The sequence below is a fragment of the Pygoscelis adeliae genome, unplaced genomic scaffold (genome assembly GCF_000699105.1).
Source record: "Pygoscelis adeliae isolate BGI_AS28 unplaced genomic scaffold, ASM69910v1 Scaffold232, whole genome shotgun sequence".
Taxonomy (NCBI): Eukaryota; Metazoa; Chordata; class Aves; order Sphenisciformes; family Spheniscidae; genus Pygoscelis; species Pygoscelis adeliae.
Genome location: NW_008824473.1, coordinates 5,776,927 through 5,793,089, shown reverse-complemented (window position 1 = coordinate 5,793,089; position 16,163 = coordinate 5,776,927). Strand labels below are relative to the sequence as shown.

Here is a 16,163-nt window from a genome sequence, read left to right as displayed (position 1 = left end):
TAGTAGTGTAAAATTAGAGTTCTGGGTGGAAGAAATACTAAAAATTCAGAGAGAAAAGAAAGGCTTGTGAAAGCATCAGTATTGCCTAGGAATAAGGGATAAGTAAAGTAGCTGTCTTGACATATATTCTGTGTAGAGAAAGAAAAGTAAAAACCTACAAAAAGTAGTTGAGGACCTTGCAATTAAGATTGGTTAAGCTTTTCATTTTGATAGGAGGCTATCTTTAGGAATCTATCTCCCCCCCCCCCCCCAACTTTTTTAGTAGCTGTTTCTGAAATACGCTTGTTAAAGAATTACCTCAGAGTTACTCTTTATGTAAAGCAGTATCTGCAAGGGCTTGCTGCTTCAACCAATATAGTAAAACTTATATTGTTAATAAAGAAGTCTCAAGTCACCAAAAATCTACTCACCTTGTGATGCTTTTTCTTAAAGGGTGAATTTAAATAAATCTTACGGTTGGTTCTGCATGGCAATATAATCTTGTCCCATTAATTTTTGGAATGCAGTATTTAAAAAAATGTAGGCTTGTATGTTGGAAAATCACTACATGTTTGTTGTAGGTCCTTTTCAGGTGTTACTGCTTTTCAGTAGAACTAAGTGAACTTCGAGAAGTAGGAAGTGCACTGTTCAGAAGCTGTTGCAAACAAGGAATTTCAAACTCTGTTTCTAGCAGGGTGAGAAACAGCAGTTTCTTCTCCGCATTCTTTGTGGGGGGAAACCAAAAAACTTTAGTGAATTGAAGTTCGAAAGTGGGCTGGCTTTTCATGTATTCCTGCAGTATGCTCTGTTTTCTTTTTTTAATAAGATTTCTCTGGCTGCCAAGAAGACCATAAATATGTTCAGACTTAATCTTGGCTTAGTGTTTTAAAGTACTGTGATCCAGCCTGGCAAAAAGATGTAGCAGCATCCTTCAACATTTAACTTTTTTTCCTTTTTTTTTTTATTACGAAGGTGGTGGCAGCTTTGAAAAAAGGCTCGCTCTTGGTTGAAGTAACACCCATAGCCAATGCTCCAAGTACTACAAAATAAAAAAAAACCCTTCACTGCCGTTATGTGAGTAACACTGAATGGATTGGTTTGATTCCTTTTAAATGATCTTTGTCCTGGTTTTTAGTTTAACTGCACCTGCATCTTGTTGAACATGTGTTCCTTCCTGTACCACTGCTCTTTTACCACTAGATGTGATAGATGATTGTCATGCTCTCAGGCCCAGGCTGCAAACCACAACTGAAATCGCCTATCTGGATGAGATATCTCTATGGCCTTTTTTTAGAGGATAGTATACTTAAACCTGAACACAATTAAAAAACCCCAACAAACCAAAGCCAAAAAAAAAAAAATCACCAGCATTTCAGGGCTTAGGACAATAAAACAGACTATAGCTTCCAAGTAACTCATCAGCTTTAATGTGTGAACCCTGACAGACATAAGGCTGGTGTTTTTACATATTTATGGATTCACATTATCCAGCTAATATTAGCTGTTCTGTGTCCTTACAGATGTTACCCCTCTCTGGTTTTGGAGAAAATGCTATATATTTTTGTTCAGTCGTCTCTCCTTTTTCTCAAAACTAAGTCAGTGTTCAACTGGCTGTAGCTTTTCAATATATTTGATCCCAACAATTGGCAGTAATCCATGCTGTGTCAACCAGTGGTCAAAAAGAATGCCTTTGACCTGTAGTTACCTTCTTATTCTTCCAAGACAGAACAGTGTTTTCAAACAACTCAATACATAGTAATTTCACCTTTTGATCAGGTCACCCATATATTATTTTTTAAATAATCATAAAACTGCTGTTTAGTAAGTTCTAGGGCTTAGGAAGTTTATGCAAGATGAGAAAAAATAATGTAAGATAAAGTTCATTTGTAGTGTCTTTGCACGCTATTTTTCTTTAGACAGGACTCATGAACATTCAGTGACATCAGAGCAATTGGCAGAGTTGAGAAAAAAAATGACCTTTTCATGAACTTCTTTGAAGAATGCAAATGAGCAAAGTGTGAGCTTCAATGGTAAGTTTTAACTTTTTATTATTACTAATGTCCTTCTTTACCTGTTCTTGAACACCTATATTTATGAAGTTCTTCGTTTCCTGTTTGAACATCTGTATTTGTGAAGTTCTTCAAGTTTCCTGTTTGTTCTTCAGAATGTTTGAAATTTGTTTTTTTACTTGCTTTTGAAATATTTTGAGAAACACCTTTAAACCTAAAAACCATGAATAATTAACACACTGTCTGCCTTTTTGATAACTTAGTATTCTGTGTCAGTATGTTAAATTACTCGGGGTTCTAGAGAACTTAATTTTCATAGTTCTCCAGTTTGCAGCATTCACTTGGACTGCATAGCTGTCTGCTAAAACTACATCACAATTTATCATCAATCTTTTTTTAGTAAAACATGAAATATAACAGTGTATCCAGCTTGTGTGAGGGCTTTTTAGGGGTGAGACTTTTTAATGAGAGTATTTCTTTTAAACACTAAATTGTGTAAGACGGAGGAGACTTGAGGAAAGCTTTCTATCTTACTGATTTTTAGATATGTAGTGTCATTAACTTCTAAAATATTGGATGTCTTAATTTGACTTTATCAAGTTTAGTTTTTAATCAGTAAAACTATTCAAGTTTCTGTCCATATATTTCAGTTTTTGTCCATGAAAGCTCTTAGAGAAGATGGCTGATGTAAGCCTGAAGGAAGCAGCACTAATAGTTGGTGTGGTGGCAGCCTGCTACTGGAACAGTCTCTTTTGTGGCTTTGTTTTTGATGATGTTTCAGCGATTTTGGACAATAAAGATTTGCATCCTTCTACTCCATTAAAAAATCTGTTTCAGAATGACTTCTGGGGCACTCCAATGTCTGAGGTAAACTGTTGTGAAACACTTTGAGGCATTTAGGAAATGGAAAAAAACCTTGCAGAGTTTTTACACTTTTTTCCCCTAATGTTTTTTAACAGAATAGTTTGTTTCTGATGGAATTTGGTGGTGCTAGTGTTTTGTACTATAAGATCAGGAACAGATGTCGCTTATATTCTTTCCCTTTGTTCAATAAAAGAACTTGTAAGAAAATGAAGTCATATATCACGCTTCAAGATGCTGTGTGTTATCTAATTCCAGTATCAAAATTGGACAACTCTGACCATTTTCCCTTCTCCTCCTGCAAAAGCTAGACATTGACATACAAGGTTAGTTATTTCTAATTGCAGTCTGGAAGGAAAGATGACACTTTTAGGCGACAAAGCTAGAAGTTAGAGAATGGGTATTGAATCCCTTAAATTTATTTGAGTAAGTATGTTTATATGAATTCAGAGTTTTTGGTTTGTAGCCCGTGTAGAGTGGCTCTGTTTTTATCTGAAAAGCTGCATTGGCATTAAAGTTGTTGATAAACATCATTAAATGGCAATGGCTGAAGGATGTACATGTAGTTTAGAAAGTTACACATGGTGCCATTGCTGAGCAAATGGATAAAAATTCTGACAGTCATAGGTTTTTTGCCTATGAAGGCATTCCACCTTGTAATCTTCTCTTTTCTTATGTCCTTAACATACAGGGTTAGCTCCTTGTGAGATACTAATCGTTAGCTCTACAAATAGACTTTGATACGTAATTTTCATATAACCCTGTAATGAAAGCTTCCAGTCTTATTTTTTCAGATGCCATCTAATCCTGTAGTCATTGAGAGTAAGTGGGTTCCTAAACTCCTTTCAAGTAGTATTTTTCTGCATGTTTTTACTCAAAAAAAAAAAATCCTAACCATGTGGGGAGCGGGAGAAAGCCATCTCATTCAGTGTTAATTTTGCACTCAAAACCATCTGAAAGTCAGGTTAATTTTAACTAAATGAAGTCAGATTAATTTGATCGTTCATGACTTCTAAAATATTTTTTCCTATCTTGTGTTTTTGTCTGTCTGTATGTGCAATTTGGTTCCCTGTACCTGCCCCCCCAGTTTTTTCTTAGATATTCTTCTTATGTTTTACGGACATATTCAGCAAAATATCAACAGGCTGTGGGTTGACAAATGCATTTTGGAACAGGAAGATGGTGTTAAGTGTCGTTTTTAAAAGGGTTTATGGATGGAGTAACTGGTGGCATAGACATATTGAAAAAATGTAGATAATACATTAAACTGAGTGCACCGAATTTTTATAAAACACTGATTGAAAACATGAAATGGCAGAGTAATAAAAATATTTGAATAATACATTAAAACTATGTGGAAGTAGGAAAAATAGTCAGACAACTTCTGTTTAACATTTTAATTTTAAATCAAGTTTTCATTTAATTCACTAGATTTTTAGATTTTTTAATTTTTTTTTTAGTATTACTGATTTTCAGGTCTTTATTTTGAAGGTAGGTGCCCGAGAATAGAGGGGGGAATCATGTATGCATAGATTTTCAGAAAGATATTTTGGAGTAAAAGTCCCTTTATAAGTTGGTGGTGACTGATTGATTGATTTGTTTTCTTTTAGGAGAGGAGTCATAAATCTTATCGTCCCCTTACCGTTCTTACGTTTCGCTTAAACTACTTGTTCAGCGAGTTAAATGCAGTTTCTTACCACTTCCTAAATCTGGTCTTTCATGTGGTGGTTTGTGTAGTGTTCCTCAAGGTCTGTAAGCTTTTTCTGGACAACAGGAGCAGCGTAGTTGCATCCTTGCTCTTTGCAGTGCACCCAATACATACTGAAGCGGTAGGTATAGCTGTGATGTGCTTAATTTGTTCAAGCTGTATTAATTAACTTTAAGTTTCATGTTTTTTGTATCTGTTTATATATTGTAACTCCAACAAGTGTGTGATTTTACTAGTGCTTACTCTGCCCTTTGCAATGAGTGGTGGAGGTGACAAATTTTAATGCTTGGAGTTGTTTGGTATTCCATGCAGCTACTGAAAAATAATTAAAGACACATTAATTTAGTTATTTAATAACTTAGGTCTCTGCTACGAACATTGGCTTTTATGATGGTGGCTACTTTAGCTTACATAGATATTTGTGTTCTGTGATGATTCATCCAGTATCATATTTTGCAAATACTATGAATACCTCTTAATTTTCAGAATCGCTAAGCACTCCCCTCTAGCTAATCACCAAGTCTGTTCTGTCCACTTTCTTTTAGGTCAATATATCTATCTCAGCCAGGCTTTTTCTGGGATTGTTGTTGATATGCTACATCCAGCTTAGGGCCATTCTGTTTGAACCTTCCATTTTTGAACATATCTGATACAAGAAAGAGGAAATACATTTCTCACCTCTCATATTTACCTTTCCTTTGATTCTGAAGGAGTTTTTCACTGCTATGAAAAGCATTATTTATTCAAGCTGCCTGATTATATACTTTTTAATGCTCAACCAGGCTTGCAATGTTGTGGAGTAAATAGTCTTGTGATTGCCATTCATTAGATTTGTTTCTGTTAGAAAGACTGATAAAGCAGATCTGTGGAATTCTCTGCTGTTATTTCTGCACCACTTAGATTGGTTTTCCTAGATTCCAGTTCACACATGTTGCAAAGCCCATTCTCAGTCTCTTTTTTCTTACAGTATTAGCTGATTTTCAGAAAACTGAAAATGTTTAAACCTTTTGCTTCTTTGGAGGTGTTATCCCACTTTTTTTTTTAAATGTGTTTTTTTTTGTGGGGAGGGGGGAGATCTCTTGATATTAAGAAAATGAGAAGGGTTTGCTCTTACCTTACATTGTATTTTTATGGTCCTGATTTGCTTGGGTAAAGAATTCACATCTCTTATCCTCTACAGACACAAATCCCTGTCAGTAGCAATTCAGTAGCCTGCATCTGTGTATTTTGAGCAAATCTTTATAGGAATTAAGTTCATGGTGTTTATAGTTGGCAGCTATTTGAGCTACTAATATGTCCTTGCTAGAAGTTGTTAGTGGTATGTTTAAAAATGCAAAAGTAAAACACCTAAAAATTTTTTTCTTGCTTTTGTGCTTGAAAGCACAAATCCCCATAAAATCTTGGGTAAAATATGGGTTAAAAAAATAACTTGTTTATTTCATTTGGTTTTCTGTTTCTTTGAAAAAACATGCTTTAAATTTCAAAGTTTGGCTTTGCCTCTTTGTAGTAAATGTGATAGTATCTTTACAGGAGCATTAGCAAGTTGCTAGTGACTTACGTTAGTGGTTCATGGCTTAGATCATTCTATGTAATTTTATCACTTTCATTCCAAATATGATGATTCCTTATCAAGCTTGAACTGTCAGATTCCATATGAGATAACAGTAACACAGTTGCTTTTAGTACTATGCAACAGTTAGCAAAAAGTACCATACAAATACTACAAAACATTGTGTAATGAAAGCTTATTGTGTAAGGCAATGTATTACAAAGTTATGAAGTACAGTTTTGAAGCAATTTGGTAATAAGTGTGTAATCCCTGATATTAGCCACATGAGGGCACTTTAAGACTATGTGATTGGTAAAACTTGGTGCTGTGCTTAAAACACTTAGAGACTCTGAGATTTAAGTGCAATTGTAATTGAATTCCCCTGCTGCTGTACTTAGGTACTCAGTGAAGAATCAGTTAAGGGGTTTTCTTCCTCCTTCCCCCACCTTTTTCAATTTAAGTTTTATACTTTTGAGAAATAGTGCATTTTATCCTTTCAAGTGTTTGCGTTGAGAATTCTGCCTAACATGCAACCAAGAAAGGATTCTTAGAGTCAGCAGTTGAGACTTGTGCACATGTATAAAAGGCAGAACAACTGGAAGTTTCCGTACATGGGAAAGAGGAGGTAATAATGAGCTGTGTTTTAGAACTGGGGACCTGGGTGCCATCTAACTTATTCAGACTAAAGTGAAAACTCCAAAACAGGTCTCATTCCCAGTTTTTATATCAATTGATGGTACCTTTTGTATCTTTTGTAATTGAAATCTATCCAATTTGAATTCCTTAAAATTAGTCTCCTACTTACTGCTTCCCTGCACAAGAGTTTGAAACAGCAGATGCAATACATGAACATTTCAAATCTTTACCTATCTTATGATAAATGGATTCTTCCTGGAAAAGTTAGCAGAGCAGGATAGATAGAAAATAATTTTCTGCTTGACTTCAGAGAGAAGGTGGGCTCTTGCGGTGGTAATATATTATTTCTGAGGAAGAATTTTTGAGGAAATGGGTTGAATAACAGCATCATAGTTTTCATTTGTCGTTGTCTTTAGAATTCCAGTTCAGTCTTTGTAGCTACTTTGCTACTGTTCTGGCCAGAGGCATTTTGAGTACCTTTACAGCTGCGGGATGTCAACTAACCTTGTGAATGCTGGAATTTTCTCTCATAAGTCACCTTTGTATCCAGAAATAGAATCTCTCTTTTGTTGGCAGGGGACTATGGAGGCACACCAGCACACTTGCTTTACTAATGATCTCTTTCAAGTGGTCTACAGCCAAAGTTCCCTAATTTCTGTCTTAATGCTGGACAATTTTGAGATCCAGACCAGGAATCCTTGAAACATCTTAAGACATTTTGGAAACAAACATGTACTATCCAAAATGTTAACACAAACTCTGATGTCTTATCAGTTGTGAAACATGCTTTGTCTGTGCATGATTCAGTGAGTTCTTTGGTAAATGTATGCTACTCCCAACGGAAGCACCAGAGCATGATTTCAAATTCAGATTTGAATACTTTTCTTTACACTGTGACCTTGGATATTGAGTTACTTTCTCTTTTTATGCTGTTCTGGATCAATCATGCTTGACCAAGAATGCACCTAGCAATAAAACCTTCTACCTGGGTCTGGATGGCTGAAAGTTGGTTTTCAGCATCATCATAATTAAATGGTGAACTATGAGGTTTTCTTAGCTAAATATGACCGTCTGCCTCTGGATAGCATGCCATTTTTCAGCCAGCTTGCTTGCAAAAATTTGGATGTAATCAGAGGCATTATAGAAGAGGACAAATGAGGAAGAAAGGCAGTCCTAAATGGTACTGTGGTCAGCACATTGCAACAGCACAGTGGCTGTTGCAGTAACCGTTAACATAGTGACCTGTCTTCTGTCTCTGGTTGTTGGTTGCACCTTAGCGTTTTTTGAAAACAGCTCCTGAAATGGAAATTAATCTGGATTTCATTGGAGATTCTGAAACAACTTTCTGCCCTATGGATTTTAGCCCTTCTCCAAATTTTCATAAAATCCGTTCCTCTCTGTCTCATTACCAAAGGGGGCACTACTTGCAATTTTAATACTGACAACCAAATTATCATTCAGAAAATTGCCAGACCTGTAGTAAAGCTTGAGTCATTCTTTAACTCCATTGCACAGAGCTTGCCATCAATTTATTTGTAACTCTTGACTGCTCACTGAAGAGCTGCCATAGCACCAGTCAAGGGAATGCTTATTTCAGATTCAGATCTGTTCAGTCAGTCAGAAAAGGTATGAACAAAAATAGTCATAGTTTCTGTATGCCACTGTCTGCAGGATGTATATGTACAAGAGTCCTTGTCAGGCTTCACTTAAAGCTCCCATAGATGAAAGCTGGTTTCTTCCAAGTATTATGAAGAAAGCAGTTGTTATAGTGCCCAAATTTTGCCTCAAATGCTATTTGTGGCTGGTGTTAGTAAAGGTAAAGGTATGTACAGCATTTCTCAGTTGTCTTGTTAATGGCGATACTTAGGGGCACATCGGCCACAGGTGGCCACCAGCTGCCTGTGTCATCTTGTTCTTGAATTCAGTACTGACTGAACTGAAAGCAGCCTTACTCTTAGCCTTTTTTGCTTGATTTACAGATCTTGTTTATGCATATCCTGATAGTATATCAGTCATGCACTGTTCTAGTACTAGAATAGTCACTAGAAGAATAATCTTGGTTTTTCTGCTTTTTCTTTTCAGGTAACTGGAGTTGTGGGCAGAGCAGAGCTTTTATCATCTATCTTTTTTCTAGCTGCTTTTTTGTCATATACAAAATCTAAAGGGCCAGATAATACCATAGGTAAATGATTGACAAATATATACATACCTTAATTTCTGTATCACTGATAATAGAGCTCTTAAAATGGTAATATGGGTGTATTGGTTATTCAGTGTGTACAAAAAACCCTTTAGCACAAGGTACCCATGTAATACTACTTTCCCTTATAAATTGCTTTTTTTTTTTTTCTTCAAGACTTAAGCACTTTTTCAGTTGTTCTGTAACACCTAGAGTAGGGGACTCTTGCACTGATTTCTATTATCGCAAGAAAGTGGAAGTATGCTGAGATGCCTCAGACGGTCACAAGTAAGCTGCAGAATTTCAGTGGAGATGTAGGAGGCTTGCCTCTTTTCCAAAGTCAAATTGACCTTGTGAAAATTTATGACTCCCTATAAAGCATTCAATTGAATAAGTGTTCTGGTGAATTAGGAAAGATTGGGTTTTTTTGTTTTCCTGTCATAGATTAGTCTTTTGCCTTTCATTTAGTTCTTTCAATTTAAGGGAGGCAGTTTTAAAACTGATAACTGTATATTATTTTCTGTAGAGTGAAACTGGTGATCTTCCCTTTAATAACAAATGGCATACTGAACATGAAGAGCCAAACTCTTCAATTTTTAGGTTAATTTACTTTATTAAATGTTTGTTTTTGTTGTAAGATGGAACGTTTTCAATAATGTCTTCTTTATTTGCAGTGTGGACTCCAATTGCAGTGACTGTGTTTCTAGTAGCTGTTGCAACACTCTGTAAAGAACAAGGAATAACGGTGGTGGGGATATGCTGTGTGTATGAAGTATTTATTGCTCAGGGGGTAAGCTGTTGAAAAATAAATTGGATTTCTTCTCAGGAATTCTGTAATAAGACATTAAGTACTTTGAAGTGTCGTATTTCAGCACTGATTTTTGTCAGTTCAGGCTAACTATCATTCTGTTGCATTTTTCAGATTTTTTTTTTGACTCAGCTAACGTTTAACATACATGGTTCATGGTGAGGGAATCCAGTGACTTCTAAGTTGTCCTTTACATGCCATACAGAGATGTTACCAAATATACTCAAAGAATTGACTTGTCTTAATAGAAACCTAAGGTTTTAGTTGGCTGAGGTTTGCAAAGGCTAGCATGTAACAGTCTTGGTTAAAGTCTGAGGTGCATAAAGATGGGGGGGTTATTTGTTTTTAGTTTCTGTAGTAAAAATAGAGAACATACTATATACAAATGCATTTCATCACATTCTAATGAATAACCAGATGTTTTGGAGTAGTCTTATTTGAATCAGTAATACTCTTATGAAATTTGTTGTTCTAAGAATACCTTTAAATTTAATTTCTAATCTGATAGGTTTCATCTTAAGCATTGATAAGTCTTTAAGTTAACAGTAACTTTTCTTTAGAGAAACAAGATGTTCCTGCAATGAAATAATTCTTGGCTTTTTAATAGTCAAACCATATGCAATTTAAAAATGTATGATTGCCTATTCTAAGAAAATTTTCTAGTTTACTATTCCTTATTTACTTGAAGGAATATTTTGCAAAAACTGCACCAGTAAAAGCCAAAAGATTTTCTGTCTTGGGGATACATATTCAAGGCCAAAATATCAAAATCACATTTTTTGTGCTTACAGAAATATGTGTGTTTAACTATTGCCTTTGCAAGTCTAGTTGAATAAGCGTATAATTTTACTGGATTTCTAAGGAAATCACCAGTACGTGACCATACTTTTCAATCCACTCTTCCTCTCTTTTAGTAACTTTTGATCTGATCCTCAATTTCATGAAAGTTTAGCAAGTTTGTGTAAGTCAACTGAGCAGAAAAGATAAAATCCAAACTGAGGCTTCTTCTGAGGGCACAGGTGTAACATGAACTATGAGTTTGACCAGTTCTCAAAAACTTATCGATATCTGTAGATCAGCTAACCAGTGTATGTGAAGCAATAAATCATCCCCAGCACAAGACGTGAAGACATAGGGAAAGGGGTACACGGGGGAGAAATTAGGGTATGTAGTGGGGTACTGTGCAAGATCATAGTGTTCATGAGGCAGGGAGAGATGGGTTACTGCAGTAGAGGCATAAAATAGAAATCCAGGGCTAATCAGGAAGTGAATAGTATTTCTACTGTTCCTAAGGAATTTTGTTTATAGGACAAGTTTTCGGAGGGCTGCTAATTCTAAAAATAGTGATTTCTTCAAAATTTATTTCATGGTCATATTTGTTTTACTGAAGTCTCTGAAGATGGTACAGATTTTATAATCTGTCAGTGCAAAATACAGAACTACAGGTATACAAGTTCAGCTACAATAGTGTTAGCAAGAATACTTGAATAGAGATATTTTTATTAGAATGGTGGACGACTTCTTGGGGGTTGTCATGAAAGCTCTAAGAAACTGAGTTAAGTGACTATTGGGAGCAGGCATTTAGAGAAAACCAAGGGGAAAAAAAAACATTAGGTAGCTCATATTTATCTAAGGGATTAATGAGTACACTGTCTGATTATAAACACTTTTTTCCTTTGCAGTACACCTTGCCAGTGTTGTTGGACACAGCTGTACAGATTCTTCGAGGGAAGGGCAATATTCCTTTCTCTATGCTCCAAACACTGTTGAAGCTCATAGTCCTAATGTTCAGTACGCTGCTGCTTGTAGTTGTCAGAGTCCAGGTTATCCAGTCTCAACTTCCAGTGTTTACAAGGTAATAGTAAAGTGTCTCTTATTTACAGACACTGATAAATTAGATGTGGCTTAATGAGGTCTGAATGAAATGGCCAAAAGTACATCAACTTAAGTGTTTATTAGCTTATTTTAATATTGGTAAGCAATGACTGTATAATATTACATTTGTTGTGAAATTGATAAATGGCATATTTCAGTACCTGTTGACAAGAATGTCCAAAATACTGAGGTATCTGAGCAGGCATTAATTTTTAAAAACTTACGGTTGTTAGTTTGTCTTAGTAATTCAGAATTTAAATGTTTTATTACTAAAGTATTTTTTTATTGGCTATGTGTTTAAGCCTTGGCTGAATACTCCAAACTTCTTAGTAAGTTTTTCCTCTTCTACATGCAAAATATTTTTTTGGTTTTACGTACGTACTATGCAGAAAGCATGGTTGACTTCAGATACAGTGCTTGAAGATAAATGTATATGAGTAATGTTAGAACTGAAAAACTGTAATTAATCTTAAAATGTGTGAGCAATGTAGAAATACAAGAATCTGATATTTTCCCTGAAAAATGAGGCACGCTATTAAAAACATGAACAAGGACCACTGAACCCAACTTCAGGTGTAAATTGTTCTGTTTCTTCAAACTTATGTTGATTATATCCCAAACCAGTTTCTTAAACTTGGAGGAGGCTCCGTCCCATGCTAAGATGAATCATTGTGCATGGTTCCCAAGTTACACACCTGACAAATGCAGGAAGATGAGGATGTTATACAAGTCTGTAATTGGTAGTTGTAGCTATGAATTTAAAGTTTGCTGGTTTCTGAGCACGAAGTGGATCAAGGCCATATCTTTTTTTCATTAAAAGCTTTTTCTCCTTTCTTTTGCTTTAGGTTTGATAACCCAGCTGCTGTTAGTCCATCCCCAGCAAGACAGCTGACTTTCAACTACCTCCTCCCTGTAAATGCTTGGCTTCTTCTCAACCCCTCAGAATTATGCTGTGACTGGACAATGGGAACTATTCCTCTCGTGGAGTCTTTGTTAGATGTTAGAAATGTTGCCACCCTTACCTTCTTTTGCTTTCTGGGATCTTTGATTGTCTTCAGTCTCCGATATCCTGGGGAATCCTCCAAGACTGTATTGATGGTATGAGTGATGCGTTGTTTTTGTCCTTTTTTTAAGAGTGTAAGTGGCTCAGGTTGTTTGGTCACATGTCTAATCTGCTGTGACCCAGAGATATTACATGCATCTCCTTTTGGGCTAGAATGAACACATAAGAAAAGAGGAAAATTGTTGTAGCAACAGAACTGTTAAATTGCAGTTAAGTATGTGACTGTTGGGGATGAGATGGAGAAGAATAGACAAGAGATGAGAATAAGTATGTCCCTTGTTATGTATTTGCAAACTGTATCGCGGCCTTTCTCAGGTATTCAGAACTCAACTAGCGAATGGGGGTTTTCAGTAGAACTTAAATATATTTTAAAGATCGGAATGCTCTTCCATCCTGCAAACTGTCTACCTTATTTAAATGTCAGTAGTCATGCCGCGTATTTAGCAAGTGACTTGATTTTCTTTCTCATAGGTATAAAAGGACATATTTTGGCATTTAGGAATATAAGTTTTCCTCTCTTGTTATTGTTCTTTTAACGAAGGCACTCTTCTGTAGTTTTTTCCATATTCCAAGGCAAAACTAATTTTGTCAACCTGTAAGATCAGTTTGTTTTTCAGTATTATATGACCTTAAAACTGAAATGGATTAACAGGAAAGAATATTTTGGAGGAAATGGAAAGAAGCAAATGAGCTAGTATTTTTTCATCCAAACCCAGTCATCTTTTTGATTGCTTCCATTGCAAATTTTCACAAGACTAATGATTATCAGATACCATGTTTTTTATTAAATCAGTGGTGTAATTACGTGTACAGCAAACCTGCATGCGTAGATCTTAGTCTGCTTCAGAAATAACGTACTTTATTAATATGTAACTCGGGCAACAAAAGTTTCAGATGGGTGGGAATATTTATGCACAACTTAAGACTAAGGATTCCTTTGACTCTCTGAACTTTGATTCACTTCAGAGAGACCTAACATGATAGTTCTGACTCATACGGTTTTCCTTGTCTTGTCACTGGAGCAAGGCAATTTGTTTCACTAGAAAATCTGTGAAAATGATCTGTAGTATTGCTGATGAAGCCTCTTGTCCTGAATTTGGAAACTGTGTATGAAGAAAAGAAACTTAGGTAGCTTATTGATATAATAAATGTGCAAGGTGACATACCCAGAAAGAAATGTTATAGTTTCACAGCACTTAAAAAATGTAAAGGGGTAGTTTAATCTTCCTTCTTACATGTTGTGAAACAGTTTTTCTCCAGTGCACTGATAGCAGTAGAAATGTGTGTGGGGTGTGGTTCACTTTTTTCACTTAGAAGTGAAACTTTAAGCTCTTTATCTCTCTACCTTTCTGTTTACTCCCTACCCAGTAAAGCTCAGAAGAGGAAAGGATTAATGGAATTGTCAGCATACATTGTTGTAAATCAGTTAGTTTTTGTTTGAGGGTGGGTTTTTTATGTTTGTTTTTATTATTCCAAGTGTTTTTTATAGGAGAGGTTGCCTGAGATCATTCACTCCAGTGTGCGAACCTGTGTCGCTTAACACAGTATAATCCTTGTTTAATGAAAATTGTTTTCCTTTATGTACACAACATAGGTACATATTAACCTTCAGTATGATGCTGATTTTTTTTCAGACATAATGTCTAAATGCCTGGAAGCTAATTTCTTAGGAAATGAGAATGCAGTATTTTGTATTAAAAATGAATTGTTATGTACTATAAGGTGCAACAACACTGTAGGCCAAAGCTTATTTCTTTTCAGTAAGCCATTAACGCCCTGATGTAGACTGGGTAGTCTGCCAAGGGAGAGAGGGGGAGAGAACAATTTCTGATGGCTTCTCAATCTGACTTACTAGAGAAATCATAGTACCATCTTTAAAGTGAAGAAAGTGAACCTTTATTTAGTGATACCAATTTACACAGATTATGGCAATGTTCCAATAACTATGTTGAATGACTAGTTTTAAAAAACTTTTTTCCACACTTGGTTCTCAATTCTACCAATAAAAGCCTGAATTGGTGCTGGTCAAAATAAACTACTACCCTGGCAGGTATGAATTCTGTGCTATCCATATGGATGCCACATGATATTAGTATAATGGTGGCTTCATCACAGTTGGTCCCATGATTGACTGCACTGTTTGATGTTTCACACTCTAATGAGTGTCACTCTAAAGGAGTAATAAAGGGCTTTGTAAAAAGCATCTGCCATTACAAATCTCTAGCATGTTTTGGCTCTTCCACTAGCTCAGTGAGACCCTGAGGTGTCATGCTGAAGCCTCATCTAAGGGAAAAGTCTCAAGTTACTTTTGTGAGATCAGAAAAGGTACAACTTTAGACCTGCTGCAGAATTAAAGATGTTTATTTGGACTTTGCAAAAAAAAAAAAATGCCAAACAGAGAGATCCAAAATGCAAAAGAGAAGGGAGGTCACAAGTATGTCTGAACATGTCTGTCTTTATTTGCTGATGTGGATATGGATTCGGTGCTGTACTGCTTGAGGGACAAGACAGAAAAAGGGATTCCTTCTTCCACTTCCTCAAGTGCCAGTGGACATTCCAGAGTTCTCCCCAAGTACAGTCTCACAGGATGAACTCATTACTGGGAGATGGAAAAGTTGAAGGACTTATTTTTAGTCAGTTTTCATCGCTTTGATACTAGTCATCTCCAGGAAAAATAACTCCGGTAAGTGGGTACATTGTGTTTCATTTTGTCTTAATTTTTGCCATAGGTTCTAAAATTGTCTTTTCAAAATAACAGAACTAGGAGAGGACAAAACAGATAAATTGCCCCTTTTTTTTTTAACCAACTGACAATGTTAAACTAACAAAAAATGGGAATGTATATTATAAATTGGAACACATGCTTTGGGAGGTTGATGTCATTATGCTGCTTAAAGTAATCTATTATTCTTACATTAGTAAAGGACATGCCCTGGAAACAATGTATGAACAGTTAAATTCTCTTACATTTTCTGTTTACTTTATCCCTGTGAACAGTCAGATAATTTGACTGTCAGACTAAGTGACCTTTATAAATAGGTTACACTATACGTATTGAAAATGTTGAGTACTAAGAATAGTACTGATCTAGAATTACTTTGGTGGCTTTTCAGTAGGTTTCAGAATCAAGCTGTGATCATGACCCTTGTTTGTTCATGGGATTTCTTGGGTATAGATGTTTCTTTTGTTGGCTGGCAAAATTTAATAAAAGCTTTTTAGTATCTTTTGATATTTGCTAAGTGTCCCAAACAAGGATGCTTTACCTCCCTTCTGATAAGACAGCAGGCCATGCTACTCAGCCGCAAACTTTGGTGGCTTGTTACTATGCAAATGTCGGGAACAGACAGGTATCCTTAGGCTTACTGGAGTAAGTTTTTAACACTTTTAGGTGTCGTGCCAAGACATCAGTACTTCTAAATGCAACAATATTTATTTCTCTGCTTCCTATGTTTATGCCTCACTCAGGCTTTAAAATGTTTCCTTGTGAACTTTTGAC

At 35.8% G+C, this 16,163-nt stretch overlaps 1 protein-coding gene across 1 annotated transcript in view; it reads left to right on the top strand.

The window, feature by feature from the left end:
* Nucleotides 1-968: 968 nt before the first annotated feature.
* The window catches only part of TMTC3 (transmembrane and tetratricopeptide repeat containing 3), a 28,085-nt gene continuing 12,890 nt past the window's right edge, over nucleotides 969-16,163 (top strand). The window contains exons 1-8 of the mRNA XM_009321332.1: nucleotides 969-1,053; nucleotides 1,896-2,009; nucleotides 2,639-2,855; nucleotides 4,460-4,678; nucleotides 8,825-8,924; nucleotides 9,596-9,711; nucleotides 11,412-11,584; nucleotides 12,450-12,702. Of these exons, the coding sequence (XP_009319607.1) occupies nucleotides 2,667-2,855; nucleotides 4,460-4,678; nucleotides 8,825-8,924; nucleotides 9,596-9,711; nucleotides 11,412-11,584; nucleotides 12,450-12,702 (1,050 nt within the window). The 5' untranslated portion in view covers nucleotides 969-1,053; nucleotides 1,896-2,009; nucleotides 2,639-2,666. The remainder of the gene's footprint in view (nucleotides 1,054-1,895; nucleotides 2,010-2,638; nucleotides 2,856-4,459; nucleotides 4,679-8,824; nucleotides 8,925-9,595; nucleotides 9,712-11,411; nucleotides 11,585-12,449; nucleotides 12,703-16,163) is intronic.